The 14,177-nt window shown below is 37.7% G+C and overlaps 1 protein-coding gene across 2 annotated transcripts in view; it reads right to left on the bottom strand.

Annotated features, from left to right (window-relative positions):
* The window catches only part of LOC122791812 (signaling lymphocytic activation molecule-like), a 528,221-nt gene that overhangs the window by 481,591 nt on the left and 32,453 nt on the right, over window positions 1-14,177 (bottom strand). For both annotated transcript variants that reach the window (XM_044059767.1, XM_044059768.1), the window contains exon 2: window positions 3,573-3,881. In XM_044059767.1, coding sequence (XP_043915702.1) covers window positions 3,573-3,879 — 307 coding nt within the window. In that variant the 5' untranslated portion in view covers window positions 3,880-3,881. The remainder of the gene's footprint in view (window positions 1-3,572; window positions 3,882-14,177) is intronic.

Genomic DNA, 14,177 nt, shown 5'->3' with positions numbered 1-14,177 from the left:
CCAAATCTTCACAAAGACATGATGGCAGAACAGGTTTTAACCCAGTACCTGCCAAGCCTCTTGAATACATTTCCCTTACATGTCTTTAAAGATAAGTTGGATGACTGAGTGCATATCCACAAATTTACTTCAGTTTTGATCAATATGAGCCCCTGGAGCAAGAAGGTACCACATGAGGGGGCACTGGTAAGATGATAATGGTCATTAGAATTGATGGCCTTGGAATAACTAAGAAGCTATGAATCTATAACAGGATTGTCAAGGGGGGTATCTTTCTGTGAAAATAAAGAAGGTATGTAATAAGAAATAGAGAGCAAGCATAATGAAGAAGTAGGTATGTAATAAGAAATGGAGGGCAAGCATAATGAGGAAGTATGTATGTAATAAGAAATGGAGAGCAAGCATAATGAGGAAGTAGGTATGTAATAAGAAATGGAGGGCAAGCATAATGAGGAAGTAGGTATATAATAAGAAATGGAGGGCAAGCATAATGAGGATGTAAGTATGTAATAAGAAATGGAGGGCAAGCATAATGAGGAAGTAGGTATGTAATAAGAAATGGAGGGCAAGCATAATGAGGAAATAGGTATGTAATAAAAAACGGAGGGCAAGCATAATGAGGAAGTAGGTATGTAATAAGAAATGGAGGGCAAGCATAATGAGGAAGTGAGGTGAGCAAACAGGGTAAGGAAAACAAAGAAATAGTAATGATTACAGAGAAAGAAAAAGGCCAATCTAATGAGAAAAAAAGATTTGAGAAGACGGGTAGACAAACTGATTTAGATAAGTAAGAGAAATAGAAAAAGAAGACTTTATAAGACAAGAACAGATGTGACAAATAGGTGTAGTACCCAGTGCTCACAGTCCTAGGAGTCACCCAAGCAGTGGACCAAAGCTCCTGACTCCTTCCAGGGTGGGTAAGCTGGCAACAGCCACTGTCATCCATTCTTCTGCACCACTCCCTCCAGTGCCTGGGCAGGTAGTCAAACACAGGTCACCAGAGTCACAGACAGGGATTCATCCCTCTGTACCATAAGAGTAGAGCGAACAAAATAACAACTGAAATTAAATATGTCCTTCATGTTAAATGCCCAGGTTACCCTAAACTTTGATCAAGAAGATAATGTAAAAATATTCTTTAATTAGAAACACAAACACAAGAACACAAATATTATGTGCACTGCTTTCAAATCAGTAGAGCTTTTTGCAATGTTAATAAAACTTTCTGAAATTTTCCAGGAGTGTAAAGCTTTCAAAAATAAACTATTCAATTGTTATTGTGAAATCATTGGCTTATTTTCCCACTTTTTAGGAGTACAGAATTCAACTCAGGCAGATACAATGAAAATACAAATATTATTTAAATTATTAACATTAGAGATCTGAATATTTAAAATACATTAACACTTTTACAATTTCCATGCAAGATTTAAGTAGTTTTGCCCAGACAGTGGGATTATGAAGCAATTAAAAAAAATAATACACACACACACACAAACACACACACACACACACACACACACACACACACACACACACACACACACACACACACACACACACACACACACACACGCGCACACACACACACACACATATCTGTTATTTGTTTAGAACAATGCAAACACTCAAAAGAAGATGATGCCAGTATATGAGGACTATAGCAAAAGTTATGAAATATCATACATTGTGAATAACAACATTTTAAGAAGGGTACCCTACCATTTTTTCTCCCAGTTAACCTCCACATTTTCTAGCAGTAGGTAATGCATCCAGAAATTAAAAGTATGAGGTTGAGTATAATATGTTTAATTTATCAGACTGTTATAAATACATGAGATTTGGTGTTTCTGTCTGAGATTAAATAGCAATGATTGGATCATCTTTATTATATTGTGGTCAAAGACAATCACAGAGGCATGTGAGCCAACTGCTATATCAATTAAGTTAAACAATGGGTATAAATTGCTGCTAGTTTTTTGGCAATGTAATGTTTCATAAAAGGTGCTATCATGTAACTTAATGAGCTGTAAAGGTTTATCATCTATGGTAATGTTTGATTTCCCAAAAACTGGTTGATATTCTTTGAACTCAAACTGAGAGTCTTTGTGTTGCGTAAACTTGCCAAATTCCACAATCAAATGTTTGATGGGCATAGAAAGTTCTCAGACGTGAACAAATGATTGATCCAGAAAGAAACAGCTGATTAATACCTAAATCAGTTACTTGAACTTAGCATCTTTACCCAAGATTGTGTATTGGATTTATGGCACTGAATTTGTCCTGATATATAAATGTTGTAATGGAGAGATAAAAATTTAGATTTTGAAGTTTGAGGCCTCCCTTAGATTTGAGGTTCTTCAGTCTGAATAAACAGTAAATGCAAGTTAGAAAGTTTTTGTTGCTCCATAAGAAATTTAAGATGTTATTATTTTTTTTAAATATTCTGACAAAATTCTAGAAATTGTCTTTTTTAACACTCTTCAACAGATGTACTGCTACCTCTCCAGCTTATCGCCATGCCCACCAACTCTCTCTCTCTGGGTACCTTATAGCTCCTTTCTGGCAATCTCACACATATACCTTCACCAGGCAAGTCCCCCCAAGTACTCAGAAATTTGGCCTTTTGCAGCAAGTCAAAAGAGTTAGAGAGCCAGGGGTCTCCAGGAAGCATCAGAGAAGACAATGGCTGTCATCATGTTGTAGTGGCCAGTCAGAATCCCTACACAGAGGACTGATATTGAGTGACATCAGACCTTATAGCGACAGCATCTGTCTACCATGAAGAGGACATGATGTCAGTCCTCCTCATTATACCATTACCTGTGAGTCTCTTGGCCACCACTAGAGGTCACACAAGGAGTGATCCCTAACCAAGCCCAGACCCCCACCACACTGAATTAGGACAGATGATCATCTGCCACTTCATCCAGTCCACAAACTGACCAGCAGCACAGATGGATGCATTTTGCTGTATGTCAAAAATAAAATGTCTTAGGAACAATTTCATTTTCAGAACTGACACTCCTGTTAATGTACTTCATTTCATTTCACTCCAGTAATTTCAGTCAGTTCTGTCTTTGTCCACAACAGCATTAAAGTTAGAGGAAATAAACATTTCAAATTATGTTTATATTTCTTACCCAGATATTTAATTTCTTTCAAAGAAATAATTAGTTGACACAGTACCACTTTAATAACTTGGTTGTTTGAATTTAGGGAAATAAGATAGATTTCTTGGCATTCCACTAATAGTTTGAGATATTACTAGTTTATTTCTTCTAGTAGGTGATAAACACGGTCTTGAAATTCTATACTTTTGTACATTCTTTAAGGATAACATGTGCACTTAACAGAGCATTCAGCACACTTCTTAGATTTAATTTCCAAATATTTCTTCAGGCTTAATACAAACAATGCCAGTGGGAAGTGACTATTAGAAGTTTCCATGTTGTTTATGAACCTGGCTTCACTATACACTTGTATCCTATTATACAAGTACCGTCACACATCCAGACAGAAGATATGACCTTGCAGTTTATAACTCAACATTAACAACATATCTTACTTACCATAAACAAACAAACAATAAGTAGAACTATGTATCTTTCCAGTTTCATCTCTGATTCTGGAAACATATTTTCCATGGTCTTCATTCTGAATATTCTTAATCTCAAGGGTACCATTCTCATATAACTGGTATATTCTATGACTTGGAAGGCTGCCATTGAATACAGTGCCGTTTTTAATGTGAGCGATGCGTTTTAAATTCCGTTCCCACTCTACGTTTGAGCCATTATTTATAAAACTGTAATCATCCAGATGAAACATAACGGAAGCTCCTAATAGTGTATTAAATGATTCATCGCAAGATTGCATACCTATTAAAATGAAAATAGGAAACAGAAAAAAATTAAGTTAAATATTAATACACAACATGTCAGTGTGAACTTGATCAATTTTGTAATATAGGACACTTTAATAACTCAGTTATTTGAATTTAGGGAAACAAGATAGATTTCTTGAAATACCGCTAATAGTATGAGATAAATTTAACATAAGTTACAAATATAAAAACCTCCACTGTCTGAATTATAGCACATTTTAAAATTTTGTTCACAAAAAACATTAACAGGGATAAACATAAATGATAGTGTTAAATAAAAAATACTGTAATAAAAAGATCAATACACAGGAGGTTCAGGTTCAGGTACTTTACTAGTGTACACCAGGAGGCAAAAAAACATACAAGTACAGCATTTTGTCTAAATAAAACAGGAAGTACACAATTTTTATAGTCTTTCTTGTTAGCCATTGCCTACCAGACTGACGTGGTCAGTCACAAGTTATTTTACATAATTTTAGCTTACAATATTCTATTCGTCAGAGGTGCTGATACTACATTTTGCTTAAAAAAGAATTTTGGTAAACAACGTGGCCTTGCTAGCCACCTGGTTAGTTATAATGTCCTTATATGAAAGTTGCCACTCAAGGTTCTAAGCTAATTCGAGCACAATAGCAGATACAATTCTCAACACATTTCTCTAACCAACTCTTTGTTTCATGTATCACTTCTTCCTTGCAGCTGTGTGTTATCTAGGAACATGTACAAGGCCAATTGTTCAAGCAGGATAGAACAGAAGATTCTCATTATTTTACACTTTAATTTCCTGACCCAGCAGATAATCACTTGTGGAAAGCATAAACATTAACTTTTGCTGTGCTAGCGGCTGCCGGGGTCAGAGGACAACTTGCAGAAAGCATACTGCAGTTTCTTGCAGTTTCATATGAATTCATTTTTCTTGTCATAACATTAATAGAATAAAAATGTGTTAATCCCTTCTTTGCTTCTAATAAGCACTAAACATATACATTAATACATATTTTTCTAACATTTCCCCCCTGTTAATACTTTTTATTCTATTCTCAAAAGCATAAACAGTTTTATTTCTTCTCCTAACCTCTTCCACTTAGGATTTGCAGTTAAGAGAGTCATTCAGTTTAGACTTCGGAAAGAATTTCATTTGGAACCAGTTTTTCAAGTTCAATGTCTTGATACAGGGTTTCAGAGACAGACATATCTATGAAATCTTTAATGAATCTTTTCATGCAGGGAATTCCACAACAAATACATGCTCCCAATAGGAGTAAACCTACACAAATGGCAATCAGAATGTTCATTAGGATGGTACCCCACCACCCCCAAACAAATTCTGGAAAAAGTTTGTCAGTGGGTTTGGGCCTGGTTTGGTTATGTCTGACACTTGCTGAATCACCTCTAGATGGTTATTAATCTCATGGTTATTGTCTGGTATATAAGAACAACATTCCTCTTTTATCAGCGCTCACGTACCACCTCTCGCCGCCAGGGTGAAGTCAAGAACCATACGATTTTGCAACACAACATTTCTCATGGCATTTAGTTCATCAGTCACTAATTCGAGAGCAGAAAAAGTTGCATTACTCATTACTTCAAGAAGTTTCGACAGTTTTCTCAACTCCCAAATCAATTTTACTGCGCCATATGCTGGGAGTATACCTGCCCAAGATATAACAGCGTCACTCAAGTCCATATGTGTCAATTTGTCTTTGTCCTTCACGGAGTTATGGTCTTTCCAGCTTGCTTCAATTCGCCCTACTGGATTCACAGGTTTCTCGATTGGATCTTCAGTTTTCTTGGTAATATCTCTTATGTTCCATATTTTTCCCAGAGGCAATTCTGCAGTGTGTCATATGGCTGGAACCAGGTAGCCCAAAAAACAACTGCCGGACCAATTCTCAGGTAGCCATTTGTATGCCCTTTTCCCTCACACAAAATAACAGTTTTCAACATTAGTGCTAATACGCACTCGCCCTGCATGAAACATTTTCTTATCTATGATTGACAATTGTTTAAACAAAACAGGATTTCTTTGCATTTCATTCAATGTCGTTTTCATTGAGTTCAAATATGAATCATAGTTAGTATTGCAAACAGTATTCCCACTACTAGTCTTAATATATAAACAGTAAAAGCACCTCGGACCCAGCGGTGAATAGCAAACAGTTTAATTGAGCAAATAGTTGATTAAAAAATGAACGCTGAAAGTTTTAACATAGACGTTTTCATCCTGAACTTCGTCAGGACGAAAACGTGTATGTTAAAACTTTCAGTGTTAATTTTTTAATCAACTATTTCCTCAATTAAACTGTTTGCTATTCACCGCTGGGTCCGAGGTGCTTTTGTTGTTTATTGGTAATTTTTTTGGCACCCTCCATGGATTTGGTTTACTAGTCTTAATATAACATTTATAAGATATTGTTATGTTACAGTTACTCCAGCCCACCTGGAGAATATCGTTTTTATAAAAACACACAGTCCCCTTTTGTGTAATAGGTAAATACAATGCTATTTTATCCTGTGATCTCACAGTTGTAGTGTCAAAAAGCAGACTTTCCCAAGTCTCATTGATCCCTAAAGGAATAGCGGACATTAATAGTCCCCCATATGCTGTTGATATAGCTGTACAAATCCAGCAGTTTGAAATGTTTAAAGTCTCAGCATATACACGTTTAATTGCTAGGTACATGTTAAACTTTGGATGCCAGTCTATGGGTGATTCATCACGTTTAAACAACTTTACTTGTGTGGTTGAAAAAAGGAAAAACCACAACAAAAAGAAAATTGTCACTAGTACAGTTAATAAGTGTGCAATCAATAAGATGATCATGCAGCATTTTTGAGGTTGCTCCGCATTTCTGTTTGTTCTATTCTTGGCCATTTTGTTCTTGTTGTGTAACAGTTACAATGTTCTTATCACGTTGAAAGTTCTTTACTGGTTTACAATGCATCAAATGAATCCAAGAAGTCCTCTCAGCTACTCTGACCTCAGTAGGCATTGCCAATAATACCTGGTACAGTCCTTCCCACTTCGGGCTTGCCCAATTCTTCCTCTTTGTTACCTTCACCCAGACCCACGTGCCTGGGGCTAGAATCGCTTCCAATGGTCTGGTCTGTTCTTTATCTGAAACAGAGTTAAACTGCAAAAGAGATTTATTTGTTAACAGTTTCCTCATATAACTAGCTAGTGAACTATCAGTCTCCTGTTCTGCAGGCATGAGAGCTTTCCACTGAGGTACATAATATGCCCTCCCAAACACCATTTCAAAAGGAGTTAAACCCTTTGCATTTGGGACTGTTCGCATACTCAGCAGTGCCAGAGGCAGACAGTACACCCAGTTCTTCTGTGTCTCACTAAATAACTTTCTAAGTTTATTTTTAAGGACTCCATTGTGCCTCTCCACCAGTCCTGCAGACTGAGGGTGATAAGCACAATGGTTCTTCAGGGAAATCCCAAAGAAACGTCCCAACTGCTGTATGGTTTGATTCACAAAATGTGTGCCATTGTCACTATAAATCCTTTCTGGTATGCCGAATCAAGAAATAATCTCCTTTACGAGGGCTTTCGCCACTGTTGTTGCATCTGGGTTTTTGGTCGGAAAAGCTTCCACCCATTTAGAAAACATATCTACAATGACAAGGCAGTACTTTTTGTTATCACATTTGTTCAATTCTATAAAATCCATACAAATGGTATGAAACGGATATGGCGGTGTAGGAAAACTCCCTTGTTTAGGTTTTAATGCTCCTTGTGCATGATGTTTGTTACAAATATGACATGCCGCACAAAATTTTTTTGTATAATTTGTAAATCCATATGTTTGGAATATTCGGTTTACTAACTGTACCACCCCCCGTGTTGAGACATGGCACTGCCCATGGCTCAACAAAGCTGCATATCTAAACAGATTAGACGGCAAAATTGTTTTTTTTTTTCTTTAGAGATGTACAGTCTGTTTTCAAGGATTGCTCCTCGTCTTTCCCATTTTTGTTTCTCTGCTTTTCTAGTAAGCGTCTGAATTGTTTTTAACATTTCTAGATCTAAAATTTCAGAGGGTTGTAATTCCTCATCTAGAAGAAAAGTTTCTGAGTCTGAAGCTGCTTGCTTTGCAGCTGCATCAGCTCTCACATTACCTTTTGAAATTCTGTCCTGTTGTTTCGTATGAGCTACGCATTTGCAAATAGCTACTTTGGTAGGTAACTGAATGGATTCTAACAAATCTAAAATAAATTGCGCATGATTAATTGGTTTGCCACTAGATGTTATCATCCCTCTATTTTTCCGCTGCTGCATAAAAACATGTACAGTAGAAAAAGCATACTGACTATCAGTATATATGTTTACACATTTGTCTTTTGCTAAAGTGCAAGCTTGTGTCAAGGCAATCAATTCTGCTGCTTGTGCAGATAAGTTGTGTGGTAAGGATTGAGCTTCTAAGGTTTCAGTGTCTGTAACTACTGCATACCCCACTAGATTTTTTCCTGTAGGACCTCTTCTGCATGAGCTGTCCATGTAATATGTCACCTCGGCATTATCCAAGGGAATATCTGTGAGATCTAGTCTGGGTAATGTTTTCTGCTCAATTTCCTGCAGGCAACTGTTCGGTGTGCCATCCGCAGGGGTTGGGAGCAAAGTTGACGGATTTAATGTCGTGCATCGTACAATTGTCATATGAGGTTGGCTCAACAGTATAGTCATACAGAAAAGGTGTCTAGCAGGAGAAAGATATGCTACTTTTTCTTGCAGTAAAATTATCGCGACTGCATGAGGCACTCTCAATGTGAGAGGGTGGAATAACACTACTGAGGCTGAAGCCTGTACTGCCATTGCAGCTGCGACTACTGCTTGTACACAGTGGGGCAAGGATCGCGCCACTGGGTCTTACTGTGATGAATAGTAAGCTATGGGGCGTTGCTTATCCCCATGTTGTTGTGTTAACACTGATGTCATATATCCCTGCTTACAGTCTACAGTCTGAAAGAAACGTTTATGATAGTTTGGTAATCCTAAGACTGATGAAGAAGCTATCAATTGCTTCAACCTGCAGAAAGCTTTTTCTGCTTCAAGTGTCCATTGTAACAAATCTTGTCCTGCCATCAGCTTTTTGTATATCAAATCAGTCAGTGGAGCAGATTACAAAGCATAGTTTGGAATCCAACTCTGGCAAAAGTTGGTTGTTCCCAGGAAGGACATCATCTCCTTCTTGGTCGTTGGTTTGGGTGCTTGTAAAATTGCTGTTTTTCTATCCTCATCTAGTATTCTACCTTCTTTGGATATTACATATCCTAGGTATTTAACCTGCTTTTTCCAAAGCTGTAATTTGTTTTTGTTTACTTTGTGTCCCTGTGTTGCTAAGAATTGTAATAGTGCTATGGTATCCTCCCTGCATTGTTGCTGGGTGGGGGCTGCTAGCGAGATGTCATCTACATAAAGTAGAATCTGACTACCCCCCTGTGGGGTAAATCTAGCCAAATTACTAGCCATTTCTTGTGCGAATATTGTTGGACTCTCACAATATCCCTGTGGTAGTCGAGTATAAGTATACCTTTTCCCCTAAAATGTAAATGCAAACCAATATTGGCTATCAGGATGTATAGGTATTGAAAAGAATGCATTACTGATATCTACCACAGAGAAGTATTTCTGGTGAGGTTTCAAATCATTTAACAAAGTGTGTGGATCTGGCACCATAGGTGCTCTAGGTATCACTGCATCATTTACAGCTTGTAAATCTTGGACCATACACCATTCCCCGTTTGCTTTTTTAACAGGAAATAAGGGTGTATTATATGGTGAATCAGGAGATTCCACCAGTACTCCTTCCTTAAGTAATGCTGCAATTATAGGTTTGATTCCTATCTCCGCATCTTTTCTCAAAGGATATTGTCTCTTTTGCGGTCTAAATGCTGAATTTGGCGTAATAATAACTGGTCCTGCTGTTCGAATAAGTCCTACATCTGATTTGCCTGTTGAAGAATCTCTGGTATGTCACATAAGGCTTTTTCCTCTTCTTCTAATAAGAGTGCTAATTTTGTACTTCTGTTTTTAGTTAAACTAACATGTGGTAATCGATTAGATTTGTAAAGTGCAAGGAACTCTTGAGGTAATGAACAGCTAAGAACACTGTTCCCCTCAGTATCCCAGTACAGATTACGTAATACTAATCTGTTTGCACGATTTTTGAACAATTCTTGCTCATATTTCTTATCATGTCCTGGTGTGCTACATTAATACAGAGTGCAATGCAACAAATGTTGTCTGTCAGTGTCAAGGGAGGAGGATTTACTCATGGCTACGTTCATCAGTTCCTTGGTCACTGCCCCTGGACCAGTCGTAACCAAGTCCTGGCTGTACCAGTAAAAAGTTTCACCCTCCGGTCACACCACAAAAGTATCCATTTGTCGCTGTGCCTCCATACCCTGCATAGTTGGAACTACTGCTATGCCAAATATCTGCATAAGGTCCCTACCTAATAGGTTCACTGGACATTTTGCAGAAACAACAATTTTACTGTTTTGAGTCATACCTGAAACAGGGTCAGTTATTGCTATATCATGGGAAAGTGGCTGTCCATTTGCAGCTTTCACTAATATATAATCAGGTGATTCTGAATGTTCCGGCAACTTGGAGGGGTGTATCAGAGTCCGCGATGCCCCTGAGTCACACAGGAATTTAACTTCCTTCCCCTCTACCAGAAGTGTAACTTCCGGTTTTGTGTCTGCTAGGTAGAGCTCAAGGCTCAATAATGCTAAGTCTAAAATCTCATTTTCTTCATCTTCTACGTCTACTTGCACTTCCTCTACTCCTTCTATCACATTTACATTTGTTCTTTCTTTATTGTCTCTTTTTGATGACTCCTGACCCTCATATGGTGTACCATCATATAGTCAGTCCTCATCTCCCTTATCTTCTGTAGCTACCTTCTTATTTTGTTTACAATCCCTTGCTAGATGTCCCTTTTTCCCGCATTTAAAGCATTCTCCCTTTTTCTTCCTCTCTTCAAAATCTTCTGACCGTTTGTCAGATTGTTTGTTTCCCTGGGCATTTCTCTTACCCTTCTTGCCAGACTGTAATACATAAACCTCAGCTCCATCTTAAGCAGTGAAGACTTGCGCTTTCTTTTTCTTTTTGCTATTAAAGTGTCTTTCAGCATGTCTAGCATATTCAAGTAAGGCTTGTAACCTACTTGTTCGATGATCTATCATATGCTTCGTAATGAAGCTACTAACAGGTGCAATGCAACCTTTTAAAAATGCATTTTTCAATTGTTGTTCATATGGGGAATTATTCGTCTGATTTTCGGGAATTGTCATACTGCTGTGGTTATTGAAACATTCTAATAATCTGGCATAGTACCCATCTGCCGTTTCATTTTCTTGCTGTATACATTGATTAATACAAGTCCAGTCTGCTCTAGGTTTCCATTTTTCAGAGATTCGGTCTGTAAGGCCCTTCACTCTGTTGTCTAGTTCTGCGTCACTATGTGGGAGTGGCTTAAATTCTGCATTACGAGGATTCCAGGTGCCACAAATCATATGCCAATCTGGACCTACAATTTGTCTAACTACTTTTTCTACTTCTTCCCCATTTAAGTGGTAACTTAACCTCATGCCTTGTAAATCTTCTAAGAATTTTGCAAAATTAACTTTTGGATGGGGGATTCCCTCAGTAGCCTTCCGGATATCCTCCGGTGTCCATGGTCTATATACCAAGAGAGTCGGGTCCTGTCCGGCCTGTCCTGCCTGTGGATTTGGTACTTCTATGAGTGGACATATTTCTTCCTCACTCTCAGCTTGTAAATTCTTCTCTATTTGATATGATTCTATGTCCCCCTGTGTTTTACGTGTTCGGGACCTAGTCTCAATGGGATCTCTAACAAACGGTTTCGGTTTTGCTGGGATATCAGGATACAGTGGAGGTGGACCAGCTTGTCCACTCACTTCATATCCTAGTAAGGGAAGCGGAGGGGGCAGAGGACCCGTCGCTATTACTATGTTATTATATTCTTTGTCTAAGAACAATGCTTTTGAATTATTACTCTTTTGTTCCCTACGGTTTGCTTCCTCAATCCACCTGTGCGCCTGAGGAATGCCTAATTGTCGTTGTTTTTTTACCTGACCTTTCGCATCAGTTTTAAGCTGTTTAATAAGTATAACAAGTGAAGATTTGTCTAATTTACCATTAAATTCATATTTGTTAACCCATTTTGCATAATATCTAATATTATCAACACGTTGTAGTTGCATGTATTTTGTGTCTTCAGTTAGGGGTGAATCTCGCAATGTTTTAGTGCACTGATTTCCCATGTTATTCTGACTGAAAAAATGTTACGTAACCCTTCCTATCACGTGGTACCACGACTTTAGTTTTTCTTCACAGTTTATCTAGAATAACTGCCTACCTTATTCTGTTACCCTGATCTATGACCAAAAAAAACAGTAACTTTTCTGTCCCTGATCTGTATAACAAATCTGACAAAAAACATCATTTACTGTAACCTAGTCCCTGATCTAAAACAGAAAAAAAGCAAAATTTCTCCCTACCTGAGCATCTGTTATTGACCAGCAAGGTTCGAAGTGGAAATCCGCTCTTCAGTCACAGATCAGAAAGTGGCCAGCCTCTTTGAACGACAATTCAGTCGGAGGTCTTTTCTCTCAAGAAGAACCATTTTGGTGTCTTCTCCCGTATACGGTTTCCGACCACCGCTACGCTCTGATCCGTAGCCGATTTGAGGGATTCCGGTACACAAGGACCAATCTGTTAAATTAAAAATACTGTAATAAAAAGATCAATACACAGGAGGTTCAGGTTCAGGCACTTTATTAGTGTACACCAGGAGGCAAAAAAAGTACAAGTACAGAATTTTGTCTGAATAAAACAGGAAGTACACAATTTTTATAGTCTTTCTTGTTAGCCATTGCCTACCAGACTGTCGTGGTCAGTCACAAGTTATTTTACATAATTTTAGCTTACAATATTCTATTCATCAGAGGTGCTGATACTACATTTTGCTTAAAAAAGAATTTTGGTAAACAACGTGGCCTTGCTAGCCACCTGGTTAGTTATAATGTACTTTTATGAAAGTTGCCACTCAAGGTTCTAAGCTAATTTGAGCACAATAGCAGATACAGTTCTCAATACATTTCTCTAACCAACTCTTTGTTTCATGTATCACTTCTTCCTTGCAGCTGTGCGTTATCTAGGAACATGTACAAGGCCAATTGTTCAAGCAGGATAGAGCAGAAGATTCTCATTATTTTACACTTTAATTTCCTGACCCAACAGATAATCACTTGTGGAAAGCATAAACATTAACCTTTGCTGTGCTAGCAGCTGCCGGGGTCAGAGGCCAACTTGCAGAAAGCACACTGCAGTTTCTTTCAGTTTCATATTAATTCATTTTTCTTGTCATAACATTAATAGAATAAAAATGTGTTGATCCCTTCTTTGCTTCTAATAAGCACTAAACATATACATTAATACATATTTTTCTAACAGATAGAAAGACCAGCCAACTAGGCTGAAAGTCAATAAACTTTATTCGATAAGCAATTTCATGCACTTAGGCATGCGTATGAGACCAAACTTTAACCATGTTACATACTTTTTATTCATTAACAGAACTAAATTTGCTACTGAATAAGTCATGAGAGCAGAAGGTCATGAAAGCTTTTAATTGTATTACTTGTCCTGAGGTTTTAAGGTTTCTAATTATTATTTAGATTTTTCATAGTTGTAATTTCATTACAACTATTTTGCAAGGATATCCCATGGCCATATCATACCTTTTTGTATGGCCTCTACTAAACTGTCTTTGCAAAGGCATTAATGTCCTGTTATGAGAACTAGGCAATCTGCTTAAAGAGTTGATAGAAACAACTTAAAACTTAAAATAAATGTCCTGGAATTCATCGAGATTCTCTCTGCCCACACTAATTGGCTAATGTGGTTTAGGCAACTAGACTAGAGATAATCTGTGATTTAAAGAAAAGGTAAAGCCACATAAAGGAGCACCTCATCAGTGGCTAATAACCATTTTCTAAACTGAACACTGCACTGTCAGACCCGACAGTACGAGTATTCTTTCTCCAACCCATGCATCATTTTAGCAAATACAGCCACCTTAACAAGTACACACATACACACACATACACGCACACACATTCCTAGAATTCCCCCAACCCCCCACACACACAAACACATGCAAAGATATAGACAAGCATCAACAAACAAGCCCCAAACCCACTCAGATATACGCATGCACACACAGATATATGCTCCAACACACACATAGTC

Source organism: Protopterus annectens, chromosome 17.part0 (genome assembly GCF_019279795.1).
Source record: "Protopterus annectens isolate FY-2018-M chromosome 17.part0, PAN1.0, whole genome shotgun sequence".
Classification (NCBI taxonomy): domain Eukaryota; kingdom Metazoa; phylum Chordata; order Ceratodontiformes; family Protopteridae; genus Protopterus; species Protopterus annectens.
This window is presented reverse-complemented; position numbering and strand designations above follow the sequence as displayed.